The 19,798-nt window shown below is 44.4% G+C and overlaps 1 protein-coding gene across 1 annotated transcript; it reads right to left on the reverse strand.

Annotated features, from left to right (window-relative positions):
- Positions 1–91: 91 nt before the first annotated feature.
- On the reverse strand, positions 92–19,483 carry prrt1 (proline-rich transmembrane protein 1; the record flags this gene model as incomplete). The annotated part of the gene is made up of 4 exons (XM_084311937.1): positions 92–268; positions 6,730–6,897; positions 8,520–8,863; positions 19,456–19,483. The coding sequence occupies 4 exons, from the start codon at positions 19,481–19,483 to the stop codon at positions 92–94; spliced, it is 717 nt and encodes a 238-aa protein (XP_084168063.1).
- Between the last annotated feature and the right edge of the window lie 315 nt (positions 19,484–19,798).

The following is a 19,798-nucleotide window of genomic DNA, read 5'->3' on the forward strand; positions in this document are numbered from 1 at the left end:
ACCCTAAGCGGTAGCAGTGAGTGCATTTCCGGTGCTCTCAGTTTCTCCACCCAGTTGAATGTAGCTAGAGAGCTGATTTAAACGCACGTCTCTACGGCTCCCAGTCGTCGTCGTGGTGCTGCGAGGCGATGATGACCACCACGGTGAGGATGGTGCATAGGACGATGGAGGCGATGCCGACCGCCAGGCTGATGAAGGAGAAGTTGCGCGCTTCCCGCGAGGCAATCTCTGCGGTCACCATGTCGCCCCTGGCTATCGCCGTGCGCACCTAAGGGTGGGGGCAGGTGAAGGACAGTTGAGTTGAGTTGAGTTTATTTTACCTCGAACAATCAACCATATAAAAAGTATAAAAACAATACAAATGATAAACTAAAGAAACTAATTTTAAATTATTTTTTTTATCCACTTTTTCTCCTTATTCTATTTTTCTCCCATCCCAATTTCGTGTTTCCAATTCTCCCCTGTCTTGAACGTTGCTCGACTATGCCCCCCACTGGTCGGTTGTAGGGAGGATAGAAGCCTTGCATCACGTGTTCCCTCCGGCACACGAGGAGACAGCCTGTCACATCTTTTCACCGGCCAGCGCGGACTCTCATTGGCGAGGTGTAACGCATGGGAGGCTCACACTACCCTAGCCACTTCCTGTCTCTGCTGTGCAGGCGTCCCCCAACCGACCTGTAGGAGTCCCTGTCCACAACGTCCAATCCCCACCCATCGACTTCCACCCGCTGACTCTGCCAAACGAGCCAGTATGACGGCCGGCCCGGCCGAAGGCAATGTCGACACCCGGAGCGCAATCTCCGCTACGCCACCCTGCCGCCCTATATTATTTTATTTTAAAGGGGAACTATTTTACTATTTCTTTCACTATTTGGGCACTTTTACACAATTCCTGTGAGTTTATGGAACACCTCTGTAATTTTTTTTAATTCATTGTTTTGTATTTCTAATCAAGTCCTCAAAAACAGCATTTTTCGACCTCAAGACCTCAACCTTAAGCCGTTTTGAGCCTGGGCTCCAGCCACAATGGTAAACCACTGCCTCGCCTGAACATTATCATGCAGCGGTGTCTCTCTGACATCACAAATGAGCACATTTTCAGATGACTCAGTTCAGTGAGGGTGAATATTGTGAGAGGAGAATTGGAAGAATGCGCCAATATGAGAATTAGAGACATAGATCATATTAATATAAGTCCACATAGCTAGGAAACAATGCAAAACACTGAAAAAGGCCATTTATAAGATAGTTCCCCTTTAAATGAAATCTTACATTCTTCATTAAATGATAAACAAATTAGTTCGAGAAGGAGCAGAAGGAAGCAACTGCTTATCTAGTCCTAAACTAAATATCTTACAAACCTAAAATAACAAACAAAATAAATATTTAAAAAAATAACCCTGACAGAAATTGGATTGGAAGGAACAGGAATTGAATTAGAGGTTACATAATGACAAAATTAAGCATAAGAGGGAACGAGAGAGACACAGTACAGGAGAGTAGAGAGAGAGAGAGAAAGCACATCTGAGCTAGAGGGTGTCTGTTAAACATCTACAAAAATAATGAGGATTTATTTCACTGCAGCACACCCTGATTCTGCAGAAAAGAGGCCACGCGGCATTAATGAGCCATAACAACAGACAGCGCTCCAAACCTGTGGGTCTATGCCTTGTCAGCTTGACTCAACTCAAACCCAGCTAAGCTAGCCCAGAGGAAAAATCCATTCTGTCGTTCTGCTCCCAACACTGGAGCAGTTGCATAACTCTGTGTGTGTTTTTGCGTGTGTTGTCGGTCCACCATTATAGCAAGTATAATGAATGAATGAATGAATGAAAACTTTATTTAACAGATTGCAGAATGGGTACAATACAGTACGGCTCAATACATACAATTGTTAAGGGGATGCAGACCTGAGAAAGACGTTTGTCTTGTTTCCATCAGGGTCCCCCATTTTCAATTCATATAGACATATATGACATACATGACATACAGATAGTCAGTACTGCTACATCTATACATTTATGACATACCAGATTTGCAAATACAGTACTGTTTGTGATACAGAAGGAGTCAAGAAAAGGGAGTATATACATTTGACGTAGAAACTGTACATTGGAGGTTGGGTGGGGGGGGTTGGGTACATTGGGATATTGACAACCATACTGGGTAATTTACATTGGAGGTGGTTGGGGGGGGGGGGGGGGGGGCGGGGGGCATACTGTATAAACAAGTAACACTGTACATTGAGGGGGGGGGGGAGGAGACACTGTACAAACAAACACAATTGTACATTGAACTATTGACAAAACCATACTAGGTAAATGACTGTACATTGGAGGGGGTTGGAATGATTGGGTTAGGATATTTACAGGGGCCAGTGTTGAATTGCAGTCTCCCGTAGGTGTCCCTTGAGAGAGGTTTTGAAAGTGGGTAGTGATCCACATTCCTTTACAGCTTTGGGTAGGGCGTTCCACATTGATGTGGCATAATTGCGAAACGTGTTTAGTCCCTTATTTGAGCCGAATCTGGGTTTGACATGATTTGTGGAGCTCCCTCTGGTGTTGTGATCGTGGTATTCACTGACCTTTGGGAAGTATTTTGACATGTACATGGGTACCTTGGTCGTGTAGTGTATCTTGTAGACCAGGCCCATTGCAAGTTGTTGTACTCTGTCGTCTACTCTAAGCCATCCTAGGTTGTCGAAGTGGGCAGGGGTGAGGTGGGTTCTAGGAGTAAGGTCAAGCAGTAGTCTGACCAGTTTGTTTTGAGATGTTTGTAATTTTGTTTTTAGCGCCTTTGAGGTGCTTTGGTACCATGAGGTGCAAGCATAGTCGTAGTACCCCTGAATGAGTGCTCCTGCCAGAGTCTTCAGGGTGTTCTTGTTTACCAGAGAGGAGATCCGGTACAAGAATCGAGTTCGTTGGTTGACTTTTTTTATTACATTGGATGCCATTTTGTCACAGGAGAGATTAGCCTCTAGGATGGACCCCAGGTAGGTAATTTCATCTTTCCTTGTGACAATATTGTCACCCACTGTAACTGAGAAGCCGTCGGTCTTGCTGAGTTTGTTATTTGAACCGAAGAGAATGGACTCTGTTTTGCCCATGTGTAATGATAGTTTGTTATCAGCGAGCCATATGCAGATTCTGCCTAGTTCCGAGCTGAGGGTTTTTTCAACCTGTAACTTGTTCTTGTCAGAGACCAGCAGGGCTGAGTCGTCCGCAAACAGGAACAAGTTGCAGTCACAAGCTGACGACATGTCATTTGCATAAATTAGGAACAGTAGCGGTCCTAGTATGCTTCCTTGTGGAACACCACAGCTCACTGTGAGGGGGGGGGATAGGGTACCGTTTACCTCCACCATCTGTTCCCTCCCCTCAAGGTAGGATTGCATCCAGCTCACTGATAGACTATCAAAACCAATTGCTTTTAGCTTGTCAATCAGAATGGAGTGATTGACCGTGTCAAAGGCCTTTTGTAGGTCCAGCATGACCATGCCGCAGTATTTGCCTGCGTCCACCTCTTGTTTGATGTGGTCATTCAAATAGAGAAGGCATGTGTCAGTGGAGTGGGATGTTCTGAAGCCAGATTGGAATTCGTAGATTAGATTTTTTTCCGCTAGGTACTTTTCGACCTGTTCGTAGACTATTTTTTCCATGACTTTCGAGATGGAGGTGAGAATAGAAACAGGGCGGTAGTTGCCTGGGTCTAATTTGCTGCCCTTTTTGTGCAGAGGGGTCACCCTCGCAATTTTGAAGTCCTTGGGGACGTGTCCCTGTTTTATGGAGAGGTTTATTATGTGTGTGATGATTGGTGTGATGGCGGCTGCTGAGTCTCTGAGGAATTTGGAGGGGATGTTGTCATGGCCAGTGGCCTTGTTAGGTTGGAGGGCGCTCAGTTTATTGAGTACCTCATCTGTTGTTACCGTTTCCAGCTTGAAGTCGTCCTTGCGGACCCCTAGGTTTTTGTAGAAAGCTACTATGTGTTCTACCCCATAAAGCCCTGAGTGGGAGGGTAGTTTGTTTACCAGTGTTGTGGCTATGTTTGTGAAGAAAATGTTTAAGTAATTGGCTACATCCAGCTTGTCTGTGATGAGCGTGTTGTCAGTTTTTATGTTTATGTTTGAGAATCTGGTTTTAAGTTTTTTACTGCATCCTAGTTGATTATTGAGTAATTTCCAAAGTTCACGTGGTTTGTTTTTGTTTTCCTCAGTTTTGTCATTGATGAAATTCTTTTTTGCAGTTTTGATCATGGAGTTTACGTCGTTTCTTAGTCTGTTTCTTTCTAGTTTGAGTTCAGTCACGTGGGCTTGGAGTTCACTGCTCGTGCTTTTAGTAAGCTTTGACTGACTTTTACGAAACTCAGAGCATTTTTTGTCTCTGGTTTTCATAGCGGCCAGTATTTCGGAGTGCATCCACGGCTCAGCGCGATTTTTTACCCTGGTGGTTCTTAGGGGGGCCATGCCGTTTAGTATTGCTGAGAATTTGGTTTTGAAACCAAGCCATGTTTCGTCAACCAGTGTACCATTGAGTTCATCTGACCAGTCCAGACTCTCCAGTTCAAGGTTGAAGGCCTCGCTAGAGTAGGTTTTGAGGTCTCTAGATGTGACTGTTTTGTGGCAGCCAGCCTTTTGTTTTAGTTTTTTTCGGGTACAGAATATCATATAATGATCACTTAACCCACATGCTATAACCCCTTTATTTGAGATCTTGGACTTGTCGGAGGTCAGAATGAGGTCAATGGTAGTCTGAGTTGATTCACATACACGTGTGGGTTGGGTGATTAGCTGGCTGAGGCCATGCAGATCACAAAACCTACTGAAGGCCTTGAAGACGGGTGCATCTTTTCGTTGCATATCCGTGTTCCAGTCTCCAATAAGAATTTTGTCTACATCCTCAACTCCAGCTAAACACCCATCCATTGTATCATAAAAGCCACTATGATCTGGCGGCCTGTAGACTGTGCCAACCAGTAGGGATTTCGCCCTTTCGAATAGGATTTCCACCCATATAAACAACACGCATCGTATCAATCGTGCTCCCACCATCCGCTGAGAATATCTCACATCGTGTGCTTCTCTTGTTTGCTGCAATGGAACCAAAACAGAGGCTCAAAAGTGAGCAAACCCTGCCTATTTGCTGGGATGAGAAGAGGCGCAGAAGGTATCGCTGTCACAGATGTGTGAGAGAACTGGGGTACAGAGACTGCATGGGGAGCTTCGTACAGAAAGCATGCTCGGTCAATTTACCTATCTCAAACCCTGCTCCCTTTTCTTGATCCTCCAAACACAACTGCTGCTTTCCTGGGAAGAAACATGTGTAATTGGAGGATCAAGGAAAGGTGGCGGAGCTCGCGATATGTCAATTTACCTCTAATTTCGGACTCTAATGATGGGAATCTGCACTTCTCCTTTGGGTGTTGAGTAATTCTTAAAGGAGCACGCCAACATTTGGGGAAATTAGCTTACCGTCTTCTCCAGAGAGAGACAAGAAGATAGATACCAATTTCCTCTCTGTGTTCAGTAGAAAGCTATCTGGCTGCACGTTAGCCTAGCTTAGCGCAATGAATGGAAGCAGACATGGCCGGTTAGCCTAGGCATTGTCCAACTAACGCCTCTCCCGAAGGCTAGCCAGCCATGTCCGGCAAATATTTAGTGTGTGTATGAAATCCTTTTCACTGCTGCACAATCCAATTTTTATTTTTTTAATCCTCTCTTTCTCCGATTTTTCTCTGTTTTCTCCCCGTCCCAATTTAGTCGTTGTGCCAATCCCCCCCCCTCCCCTACCTGGTTGTTGTACGCATGTTCTCCTACTGGTCGGTACAAGGGAACCCTGAAGTCATCCGCACGCTTCCTCCGACACACGCGGCGACAGCCAGTGACTCTTTTTTCACCTGGCAGCGAGGACTCTCATTGGTGAAGTGTAACGCGTGGGCGGTCACGCTGCCTTCATCAAGTCCTGCCTCCGCTGAGCAAGCGCCCAGACCTGACCTGTAGGCGTCGCTGTCCACAACGCCAGATTCCCACCCATGACTTCCCTCCCCCTAACCCAGCCAAACGGGTTAGTATAGCGATCAGCCCAAGCCCCAAGCAATGCTGACTCCGGGAGTCGAGACCGCAGCCTCTTGCATTGGTGACGAGCGCAATCTCCGCTACGCCACCTGACCGCCATTCAATCCAATTCTATTAGATACTTATATTATTGGTCTCCCCTTGTCGTATATTCCATTCACACAGGACCTACATGTAGTTACTAAGTCTTAGATTCAGGAACTCTGTTGCAACGTAATCACGAGATTACACAAGTGTATTTGGTTCGGATGCCAGTTCTGCAGTCACATGTCTTTTTCCTGTCAATCAAGTAAATGGTCAAAGAGTGGGCTGCCCGTTCTTTCGATACTATACGTTTTAGGTTGGAGTTGCCCTGACTGATGCGAGTACGTGGACAGAGAGTAAGGTTAGAGTTGGAAAGGAAAAGAGTTTCAGACCACACTTAAATAATTATCATATCATTAGGAAAGTGAAACTTGTTTTGGAATATCCTTTTAAGTTTTAAATATGCAAAATTAGACATTTGAATTGTAATTTTCTAAATATTGACCCCCGAACGGTAGTAACAATCCGTTTTCCTAAATGGATACATAGCATTGTCATATACAGCGTGCTAATGGATGTAAACGGTTATACCGTATACAGAGCATCACATACAGTAACCAGATGCCACCACTCACCTGCACTGCTTTGATGATGGCGATGATGCCCGTGGGCCAGAAGCAGCAGACGGTGGTGAGGACGGCGATGGGCAGGTAGTCGTGGGGGGGGCGGCGGTCCATCAGGGCAATGCCAGGGGGCATGGGGTGCATCTGGCCTGGAGGGCCACCCGGCATGTAGGGCTGACCCTGATGGGCGAGAGACAGAGACAAGAGACAGAGAGATTATTGGACAAAAGTGTTTTAACAGGCAACAGTAGACTTAGGCTCCAGACTTGGTCCTCATTTGGATTAGATTAGATTCAAATGTATTGTCATTATACAGCACAAGTACAGTACAAAGCAAATACGTGTGGCATCCAACCAGAATGCAAATGTAACAGTAAAGTGCAATAGTAATATACAATGTACACAGGTGATTAAACTTGGTATAAAATATATAAATTAGTACTACTGAGTAATAGTGCTAATCAGATGTATGTACAGGGTTGTAACATTAATATGTACAGTGTGATACAGATATAAAGACAATATGGTAGTAGTTATACTGGCCAGCAGCATAACTAGTAAGAGTAGGCAAGGGATATGTATAGATATAGATATGTAAAATAGGGCTATATATATATATATGGTAATAAGAATACAAATATATACAGTATACGGTATATATAGCATTACATCATCATCATATACAGCATTTCATTGTTGAAAAAGTTATCCCACTATTTAAAGCTGGAGATAAACAAAAAACTGTTTCATGTTTAAAGTAACACAAAATAGGGGCGCTCTAGTAGCACACCATGTATCGCGCTGCGTCGTGAAGCGGCCGTCCCAGGTTCGCTTCCCACTCCCGGTGACTCCCATTTGTCGCATGTCTTCCCCGCCTCTTCTCCCGTTCATCCTCTCCTCATCTGTCGGTCATGTCTGACCATGAAAAAGCAATAATTGCTAAAAAGATTATCTAAAAAAATTAATTAAAAAAAAGTTACACAAAATATAGTCCCTGGTAACATACAAAAGATTTTCATGGGCAGAGATGGGGGTTATAATCTAAGAGGGAAATTGAATTTAAAACAACCTATTGTCCGTACAACTCTCAAAAGCAAGTGCATCTCAGTTTGTGGGGTATCCATTTGGAATGGCCTTGCTGTAGCAATAAAAACAAGTAATACTATTGAAATGTTTAAATGCAGATATAATCAGGAATTCTTGGACACGTATAAGTTAGAGGAGCTTAAAAATAACGTGAACTAGTATTTTTGTAATTATTTATTTATCTTTTGTTGTAGTGGATAGGTATATTCTTTTTTGATATTGATAGAAAACGTATTACTTATTAATGTGATATTGTAAGGAAGGGGCAGAACCAGATAAGCTTTGCTTCCTTCTGTCCCTTCTCTTTTTTTTTTATCCACTTTTTCTCCCATCCCAATTTCGTATTGTCCAATTCAACCCTCCCCCTGTCTCGAACGCTGTTTCTTGCCTCCCACAAGCCGGCTGCAATGTGGACTAAGCCATACATAGCACGAGTCCCCTCCGATACCCGAGGTAGCAGTAGTCGCATCTTTTCACCTGCGCGGCGCGATCTTTCAGCGTCAGGGGTCTGCGCTGAATCATGACGCCGGAGACTTTAAGAGGGCTCATGGTCACATGAAACTAAACACAGTTTCCAAAGTCAGTGCTGTTGATCTTTGACAGTGGACTCCTGGCTGTGGCTCTGTTACCATAACAACCCAGACCTCTTCACGAGGCCACCGGTCACCATGGTCTACCCGGCGCCTCAGTCCAACCACCTCCAGGCTCTGACTCACCGACGCCATGGGGTAGACGGGTACGTAAGCCGTGCAGGGCTGCAGCTGAAGGGGGTAGGCCGGATGAAGGTACCCTACAGGGGGATGAGGCATGGTGCCACCTGGGCCCTGGGTCTGGACTGTGTAGCCCTGTGGGCCCCCTGCAGGTCCTAGGGGCCCGCAGTGGAACTGGGTCTCCTGGAGGTAGCTGTCTGAGCCGGGGGGCGGCGGTGGAGGAGGGTAGTTGGGTTGGGGTCCGCAGCCTGGTGGAGGTGGCATGTTGGGGTGCTGGGGGACGTTGGGGTCCTGAGGGCCCTGGAGGTAGGGAGGGGGCTGCATGGACTGACGGCCAGAGTCATCAAGACCTATAGGATGGATGGAGAGGGAGAGAGAGAGAGAGAGAGAGAGAGAGAGAGAGAGAGAGAGAGAGAGAGGGAGAGAGAGAGAGGGAGAGAGAGAGGGAGAGAGAGAGAGAGGGAGGGAGAGAGAGAGATCGAACAAAGAGCGAGAGAGAGAATGGTGTGATGTTTGAGAGAAGACATGTTATCTAACTCAGCTTTATTCTCCGATATTTCAGTCTACTGTTATGCAACATTATTACATGGCGTTTTAACATTCGCCAAAATGCTTGATTGTGATTGGTCAATAGCGCTCGGTTGCCCCTAACAGCAGTGGCGAATCCTTATGGAAGCCAACGGAAGCCATGCCTCCCTATAAATTCATATCAAATATGAAATATGAAAAAAAAAATATATATATAATTTTTTTTTAATATAGTTTACATTCTTTTTCATCTGTGCATCTGTGTTATTTTTTATTTTTTTTTTAATGTCTCCCTCTTCTCCTTCTCACTCCCTCTAACACACTGTCAGACTCACTGTGCTCACTGCAGCTAGTATAGGAGAGAGGCAGTGGGTAGGTCTCTTTCTCCAGGCTTCCAGCATTATAGAGTCCAAATCCGATCCTAGCCAATCAGATTCGAGCTGACTGCCACACCCTAAAAGTTTAAAACGGAGCTGGGAGGAAAACACTCAGCATATTTTCCCCCCTGGAGGCGGGGCACTCAGAAGTTCACGTTTCCACCTGACTACCTAACGTGACATCCCATTAGTAGTATAAAACTGTCTGGCGTCACTCAGTCTAGTAGTCTACTACAAACATGTCTGAACATCATCCCCTCGCGGAATTGATTGAAAATGTTATTAACAGAGCGGGCACGTTCGAATCCTCTATTAGTGTATCTAACATTTAGCACTTTAATAGCAACTTATTTTCGCCGGCGGGACATTTACTGAGGACCAGCAGAGCACACCACTGTGGATATTATGATTTAACAAATCTATCTGGCAAGAGGAGGACCACATTATTGACCAGGTAAGCACTGAGCAGCCTGACTGACTAACTAACGTTATCAGGCAAGCTTGTATACCCTTTCATGACTGCAATGCAAGCCAGGGGCTGGAATACGCAGTCACTTATTCCTCCGTAGTAGCCAGGTTAATGTGCACCATCAAGCACTGCTTAAAAGCTAGCGGTGGGTCCAAAATATATCGGATATAAATGTCAAAGGTACCCAGCGTTCCATTAGGGTTTCACACACAGATGCGGCGGGGTTTGAAAGCTCGGCGTTGCTAATAAACATTTTAAATCATTTTTATAAACAAGTAAAACTGAGGCTGAAATGGCTGCTTCCGCATTTTACAGTAGGAGCGCTCTGATGGCTGGGCGCGCCGCGCAACAGACACGTGAATGAATGAATGAATGAATGAATGAAAACTTTATTTAACAGATTGCAAAATGGGTACAATACAGTACGGCTCAATACACACAATTGTTAAGGGGATGCAGACCAGAGAAATACGTTTGTCTAGTCACGTTTGTCTAATAGACAGTCATATTCTCTCCCGGCCGTATGTATATTTCTCTCCCACCCACCCACCCCCTCCTAATGTACAGTCCCCTCCCCATCATATGTATATACTCTGTCAGGATCTATGGGTAACAGTACTGTATATTTGATGTCATGATGTCTTGTATGTCATAAATGTCACTATGAATTGAAAATGGGGGACCCTGATGTAAACAAGACAAACGTCTTTCTCTGGTCTGCATCCCCTTATACAATTGTGTGTATTGAGCCGTACTGTATTGTACCCATTCTGCAATCTGTTAAGAAAGTTTGACTGGCCGCCGAGCCATACTGTAGTGTACATGGTGACTGCTTGACTTAAAAAAAAAAAAAATATTAATAAAAATATTTAATAATTCTTTTTTTAATAATTTTTTTTGGCTTCTCCTGTTATTTTACCCACGCGACGCCACTGCCTAACAGCGGTCAATTATTTCTCGATAATTCACCGCTGCTACAGGCAACGCGCAATAATGACCGCTGTTAGGAGCAACAGAGCGCTATTGACAAATCACAATCAAGCATTTTGATTGCAGTCACGAAAGCTAAGCTTTACCATAATGCACAGCTGCACTACATCAGGTGCAATCAGACCACACACCTGAGGGCGATGACAGAGGAGCAACAGAACAACTGCGTCTGCATTTGATCTCGTCTTGTCGATGATGTAAAATGAATTACGTATATTGTTACTAAAGTTAGCCCTGTAATAAGCAGGATAATGTATAGCTATACTCGGTCATTGTCGCAAAATAATTGACCGACACTGCGTTTAGAACGCCTCGGTGTTCCAGAACGCAGTATCGGTAAATTATTTTGCGACAATGACCGAGTATAGCTTTTTTTTTTTATCCACTTTTTCTCCCATTTTCTATATATTTTCTCCCATCCCAATTTCATATCATCCAATTCAACCCTCCCCTGTCACGAACGCTGTTTCTTGCATCCCACAAGCCGGCTGCAATGTGGACTAAGTCATACATAGCAGCACAAGTCCCCTCCGGTACTTGAGGTAACAGCAGTCACATCTTTTCACCTGCGCAGCTCGATCTCTCAGTGGCGAGGAGTAACGCGTGGGAGGCTCACGCTGCCCCCGACACTTCCTGATTCTACTGCGCAGGCGCACCAACCGACATGTAGGAGTCGCTGTCCACAACGCCCGATCCCCACCCATCAGTTTCCCACCCCCTAATACGGCAAATGTGTATTAGTACGGACAACCAGCTAAACTGAAAGCAAATGTGGAGCGCTGGGCTCGAACAGGCGAGCCCAGCGTCTCCAGATTTTGTGGCGAGCGCCTTGCCCACTACACCACGTAGCCGCCCAATGACCGAGTATAGCTATACATTATCCCTTACTTATACTGTATAGGGAGGTGTAGTCTGACGTCACTTTGGACCACCCGCGCGGTCCACCCATTTAGGGATTTATCATTGGGAAAATGGATTATCGGCTATTGTAATAATTATGCCTCATGAACATTGGCAAGCTTTCCATTTTTGCACAAAATGAGTTCCCTTCTATCACTAACAATATTGTTTAAGCATTTGTGGTTGAAATAAAATTTGACGTAATTATTTTACGATTAATTGCGAATATTTTCATGTTGAGCTATAGATTGTGGATGAATATGCACAGAACGGTACACCATACAAATGTTCATGCTTTATTTGTTTTAAACGAGACGATTTAGAAATGGGCAATGGGTAAATACATTGCGATTTCAAGCAAGGTGGACCGGCCGGAAACAACAATGACGTAACCACTACACCTCCCTATATCTCTGGCATGTGCCTTCTCAGCCACATATACGTTTAGACACCCAGGAGAACCACATTTAGACACCCAGGAGAACCACGTTTAGACACCCAGGAGAACCACGTTTAGACACCCAGGAGAACCACATTTAGACACCCAGGAGAACCACGTTTAGACACCCAGGAGAACAACGTTTTTAGACACCCAGGAAAACCACGCTTAGACATCCAGGAGAACCACATTTAGACACCCAGGAGAACCACGCTTAGACAACTAGTAGAACCGTGTTTAGACAACTAGGAGAACCACGTTTAGACATCAAGGAGAACCACATTTAGACAACAGGAGAACCATGTTTAGACAACCAGGAGAACCACGTTTAGACAACCAGGGGAACCACGGGGACACAGAAGCGAGTGTGATATGAATACAGAATGCCTCATCTCAGGTCTAAGGGGAAGAACAATTACATACGGTAGATATACTTGTCCTAGACATCAACGGAAGACATCAAATACTTTTCACAGTGAAAGGAGGTTAATAGCATTGAACCCTGGGTGGGGGATAATGACATATTGTCATGTTTTCTCTGGGAAGAGGTGGTCTGTGCCCAGTAATCCATGCCGACTAGGACTGTACACAGGACAAAATGAGTAGGGCTAGACAGAGATCTATGACTAGGGTTGCACTGATAAGGTTTGAGCCTGATACCAATAACAGATGCAGGTTAAGCTTTTAAAAGACATGCCTATATTATCTTCAGATAATTAAGGGGCACAACCATGTAAATTAAAAAGAGAAATTAACTGAAATGTATTTGTTATTGTTGAATAAAAGCACATACATATTTAACCTCTGTATATAACTTACAATATATTTGCTGTATAATTTACACACACAGTCTCTTTTCTTCATTTTCTGAAGTGAAATAGCACGGCCCCAATGGGAGAGTACTGTCAGCACAAGGCTGAATAATCATTATTTTTTTGTATCAACTTTTTCTCCTTCATTTTTCTATTTTTCTCCCATCCCAATTTAGCCGTGCCAATTCTCCCCTCCCCTGTCTTGATCGTTGCTCGCATATGCCCCCCACTGGCCGGTCGTAGGGAGGATAGAAGCCCATCACATGTCCCCTCCGATACATGTGGAGGCAGCCAGTCACATATTTCACCTGCCAGCGCGGACTCTCATTGGCGAGGAATAACGTGTGGGAGGCTCACATTGCCCCCGCCATTTTCCTGTCTCTGCTGTGCAGGCGCCCTGACCGACCTGTAGGAGTCGCTGTTTACAACGTCCAGATTACCACCCATCGACTTCCCACCCGCTAACTCTGCCAATTGAGTTAGTATGACGGCCGGCCCAAGCCGGAGGCAATGCTGACCGCCGGATTCGATACCGGTGTCTCTTGCGTTGGTGACAAGCGCAATGTCCGCTGCACCACCCAGCCGCCCAACCACATTTAGAAACCCAGGAAAACCATGCTTAGACAACTAGGAGAACCCTGTTTAGACAACTAGGAGAACCATGTTTAGACACCCAGGAAAACCATGTTTAGACAACTAGGAGAACCACGTTTAGACAACTAGGAGAACCATGTTTAGACAACTAGGAGAACCATGCTTAGACAACTAGGAGAACCCTGTTTAGACAACTAGGAGAACCATGTTTAGACACCCAGGAAAACCATGTTTAGACAACTAGGAGAACCACGTTTAGACAACTAGGAGAACCACGTTTAGACACCCAGGAGAACCACCTTTAGACACCCAGGGGAACCACGTTTAGACACCCAGGAGAACCACCTTTAGACACCCAGGGGAACCATGTTTAGACACCCAGGAGAACCACATTTAGACAACTAGGAGAACCACGTTTAGACACCCAGGAGAACCACGTTTAGACAACCAGGAGAACCACATTTAGAAACCCAGGAGAACCATGTTTAGACAACTAGGAGAACCACGTTTAGACACCCAGGAGAACCACGTTTAGACAACCAGGAGAACCACATTTAGAAACCCAGGAGAACAACGTTTAGACAACCAGGAGAACCACATTTAGACAACCAGGAGAACTACGTTTAAACAACTAGGAGAACCACGATTAGACACCCGGGAGAACCACACTTAGACATCCAGGAGAACCACGTTTAGACAACTAGGAGAACCATGTTTAGACACCCCGGAGAACCATGTTTAGACAACTAGGAGAACCACGTTTAGACAACCAGGAAAACCATGTTTAGACAACCAGGAGAACCACATTTAGAAACCCAGGAAAACCATGTTTAGACAACTAGGAGAACCCTGTTTAGACAACTAGGGGAACCACGTTTAGACAACTAGGAGAACCACGTTTAGACAACTAGGAGAACCACGTTTAGACAACTAGGAGAACCACGTTTAGACAACCAGGAGAACCACGTTTAGACAACTAGGAGAACCACGTTTAGACAACCAGGAGAACCACGTTTAGACAACCAGGAGAACCACGTTTAGACAACTAGGAGAACCACGTTTAGACACCCAGGGGAACCACATTTAGACACCCAGGAGAACCACACTTAGACATCCAGGAGAACCACGTTTAGACAACTAGGAGAACCACGTTTAGACACCCAGGAGAACCACGTTTAGACAACCAGGAGAACCACATTTAGAAACCCAGGAGAACCATGTTTAGACAACTAGGAGAACCACGTTTAGACACCCAGGAGAACCACGTTTAGACAACCAGGAGAACCACATTTAGAAACCCAGGAGAACAACGTTTAGACAACCAGGAGAACCACATTTAGACAACCAGGAGAACTACGTTTAAACAACTAGGAGAACCACGATTAGACACCCGGGAGAACCACACTTAGACATCCAGGAGAACCACGTTTAGACAACTAGGAGAACCATGTTTAGACACCCCGGAGAACCATGTTTAGACAACTAGGAGAACCACGTTTAGACAACCAGGAAAACCATGTTTAGACAACCAGGAGAACCACATTTAGAAACCCAGGAAAACCATGTTTAGACAACTAGGAGAACCCTGTTTAGACAACTAGGGGAACCACGTTTAGACAACTAGGAGAACCACGTTTAGACAACTAGGAGAACCACGTTTAGACAACTAGGAGAACCACGTTTAGACAACCAGGAGAACCACGTTTAGACAACTAGGAGAACCACGTTTAGACAACCAGGAGAACCACGTTTAGACAACCAGGAGAACCACGTTTAGACAACTAGGAGAACCACGTTTAGACACCCAGGGGAACCACATTTAGACACCCAGGAGAACCACACTTAGACATCCAGGAGAACCACGTTTAGACAACTAGGAGAACCATGTTTAGACACCCAGGAGAACCACGTTTAGACAACCAGGAGAACCACGGGGACACAGAAGCGAGTGTGATATGAATACAGAATGCCTCATCTCAGGTCTAAGGGGAAGAACAATTACATACGGTAGACATACTTGTCCTAGACATCAACGGAAGACATCAAATACTTTTCACAGTGAAAGGAGGTTAATAGCATTGAACCCTGGGTGGGGGATAATGACATATTGTCATGTTTTCTCTGGGAAGAGGTGGTCTGTGCCCAGTAATCCATGCCAACTAGGACTGTACACAGGACAAAATGAGTAGGGCCAGACAGAGATCTATATACTGTAACTAGGGTTGCACTGATAAGGTTTGAGCCTGATACCAATATCAGATGCAGGTTACAACAGGTTAAGCTTTTAAAAGACATGCATATATCTTCAGATAATTAAGGGGCACAACCATGTAAATTAAAAAGAGAAATTAACTGAAATGTATTTATTATTGTTGAATAAAAGCACATATACATATTTAGACAGCAGCCTGAGCGGGGAATCCATGGCTCTCAAAAGAGAATGAGCAAGGTGAATGGCAGAACTATGACCAGGAAAGCACATTTACTAGACCCTGAAAGTCTTCGCATTCTGGCAAATTCTCTTGTTTCTTATTGCTTCGACTATGCTATCTGTTCTTGGTACGGAGGTCTGACCAAAGTTTTAAAAGATAAGTTACAGGTTTCCCAGAACAAACTCATCCGGTTAACTCTAGGACTAGCCTCCAGAGTACATGTGGGCAAACAACACTTCCAGTTGCTGGGCTGGGTCCCTCTGGAAGCCAGGTCCGTTCAACTTCAGCTCAACATAGTTCACAACATTTATAATAATAGGGCCCCCTCTTATCTTACAAATTATTTTCAGTGGAACAGGGACATGCATACCCATAACACCAGAGCCAGCATTGCTGACCTGCGTATTCCAAGGTTCAATCAAAACTAATATGGGCAAATGTTCTTTTAAATTCTGGGGAGCCACAAATTGGAATTTGCTACCTTCACAGCTAAAATGCATCAGTAGCCGGCACAATTTTAAGAAAAAAGTAAAATCATGGCGCCTCGACAATGTCAAAAACTAGATTTTAAAATGCATGAAAATGGTGTCTGATAGTGATATATTGTTGCCTGTGGCTACGTTTGTACTGCATTTAAAATGTTCATGTCTATGTAGTTTGTCAAATTGTTATTTATGGTCATGTTTTGTATTGCTTGTCTGTCTGAGACCAAGGACCACAATGGAAATAAGTCTTGACTTTTTTGTGTAGCATCCTTGACGTTTTTCTGGAATCTTGTATTTTTAAAAATGTCTAATAAAATAAAATAAAATAAAATCAAACCTCTGTATATAACTTACAATATATTTGCTGTATAATTTACACACACAGTATCTTTTCTTCATTTTCTGAAGTGAAATAGCACGGCCCCAATGGGAGAGTACTGTCAGCACAAGGCTGAATAATCATTCTTCTAACTAAACCAAAATGTTCCTTTCCGATATACTGACATGGCCACTATGGCTATACCCGGGAACCACGTTTACTTAGAAACCCAGGAAAACCATGCTTAGACAACTAGGAGAACCACGTTTAGACACCCAGGAAAACCATGCTTAGACAACCAGGAGAACCACGTTTAGACACCCAGGAAAACCACGCTTAGACAACTACTGTAGGAGAACCCCGTTTAGACAACCAGGAGAACCAAGTTTAGACAACCAGGTGAACCGTGTTTAGACAACTAGGAGAACCATGTTTAGACACCCAGGAGAACCACTTTTAGACACCCAGGAGAACCACATTTAAAAAACCAGGAGAACCACATTTAGACAACTAGGAGAACCACGTTTAGACCAGGAGAACCACGTTTAGACATCCAGGAGAACCACGTTTAGACACCCAGGAGAACCACGTTTAGACAACTAGGAGAACCATGTTTAGACACCCAGGAGAACCACGTTTAGACAACCAGGAGAACCACAGGGACACAGAAGCGAGTGTGATATGAATACAGAATTCCTCATCTCAGGTCTAAGGGGAAGAACAATTACCTACGGTAGACATACTTGTCCTAGACATCAACGGAAGACATCAAATACTTTTCACAGTGAAAGGAGGTTAATAGCATTGAACCCTGGGTGGGGGATAATGACATATTGTCATGTTTTCTCTGGGAAGAGGTGGTCTGTGCCCAGTAATCCATGCCGACTAGGACTGTACACAGGACAAAATGAGTAGGGCTAGACAGAGATCTATATACTGTGACTAGGGTTGCACTGATAAGGTTTGAGCCTGATACCAATATCAGATGCAGGTTACAACAGGTTAAGCTTTTAAAAGACATGCATATATCTTCAGATAATTAAGGGGCACAACCATGTAAATTAAAAAGAGAAATGAACTGAAATGTATTTATTATTGTTGAATAAAAGCACATATACATATTTAACCTCTGTATATAACTTACAATATATTTGCTGTATAATTTACACATAGTCTCTTTTCTTCATTCAGTGAAATAGCACGGCCCCAATGGGAGAGTACTGTCAGCACAAGGCTGAATAATCATCCTTCTAACTAAACCAAAATGTTCCTTTCCGGTATACTGACATGGCCACTATGGCTATACCCGGGAAAGTGTGTGACCCTGCATCTCTGCGTCTTCTCTCCGTGTGCACGTTAAAATAAAAGCTCTCCAGGGGCGGGCGGATGGCGTAGCGGAGATTGCGCTTGTCACCAATGCAAGAGGCTGCGGTCTCGACTCCCGGAGTCAGCATTGCCCTGCGGCTTGGGCCGATCGTCATACTAACTCGTTTGGCTGAGTTAGCGGGAGGGAAGTCGAGGGTGGTAATCTGGCGTTGTGGACAGCAGGTCAGGTCTGGGCGCCTGCTCAGCGAAAGGCAGGAAATGGTGAAGACAGCGTGACCTCCCACGCGTTACGCTTCACCAATGAGAGTCCTCGCTGCCAGGTGAGAAGAGAGCCACTGGCTGTCTCCATATGTGTCGGAGGAAGCATGTGGTGGACTTCAGGGTTCCCTTGTACCGACCAGTAGAAGGAACATGCGCACAACAACCAGGTAGGGGAGGGGGGGAATTGGCATAACGACTAAATTGGGATGGGGAAAAATAGAAAAATCAGGCGGAGAAAAAGAGGATTAAAAAAATTAAAAGAAAAGAAAAACTCTCCGTCTAACATGTATCCAGAATAGAGACCTTGCACGGAACGTGTGTGTAGCCCTGTTTCTTCCAGGCTGCATGTAACCGTTGGTAACCAGTTTCAAAAGAAAATGCCTGATTTCTGTGCAGTGGTAGAGTAGGTAAAACACTGCGAAATCCTGATATTACTGTTCTACTGTGAATTGGTTACAAGATCCAGTAATGAGACACCGAATTGTATGTTTTTGTTAAATCTTCCATTCAATGTACAAAACAATGGCTACTATGTTACAGGCAGCCATGCTAGAAGAAAGAGAACTACATGAAGATTCCATGCAAGGCCTCTATTCTGTTAATTTCTTCACCAGTTATTTAACAGAAGCCTTTGTTAGTGTTATTCTGTTGTTGACTTAGCACTTGTATTACGCAACACACTCCCAGGCCAGTAGCCAAAAAAGGTTTACAAGAATGGCGGTTCTATATTTAGCATACAATTGAACAAATTCTGCTTGTGCTTTTCAAAGCCCGAATAAGCTGATAACAATACGTCTGATATATTGGTGCACCCCTAATTGGGACGGATATATAGCGGGACACCTATGTCATGGTGAATGTCACATCCTGGCTTAAGAACAGTTGTCTACAATTGAATGTCTCTAAGACTGTCTGTATGTTCTTCTCTAAGGGCCACAGAGAAGTTGCAGAGCAGGATATCTTCATCTCTGGACAGAAATTGCAGGTAGTATCAGAGTACAAGTACTTACAGTAGGAGTACACATTGACCCACACCATGGTTTCAAAACTCATATAAAAAGTCTGAAATAAGGTTAAATTCAGTTTATCAAACTTATGAAACTTCCTTTCAACCGAGGCAGCAAAGCTATACTTTCACTCAATGGTTCTTTCCCAAATTATACTGTTTGATAACCTGGTCCAATTCACATTCCACCATTTTGAAACCACTGCAATCACTATACAAACAAGCAATTCAAATTCTAGACAAGAATCCATTCAGGTACAGCGGCTGGGTGGCGTAGCGGAGATTACGCTCGTCACCAATGCAAGAGACTCCGGTCTCGAATCCCGGTGTCAGCATTGACTGCGGCT

This window comes from Notolepis coatsorum (genome assembly GCF_963971535.1).
Source record: "Notolepis coatsorum genome assembly, chromosome: 4".
Taxonomy (NCBI): Eukaryota; Metazoa; Chordata; class Actinopteri; order Aulopiformes; family Paralepididae; genus Notolepis; species Notolepis coatsorum.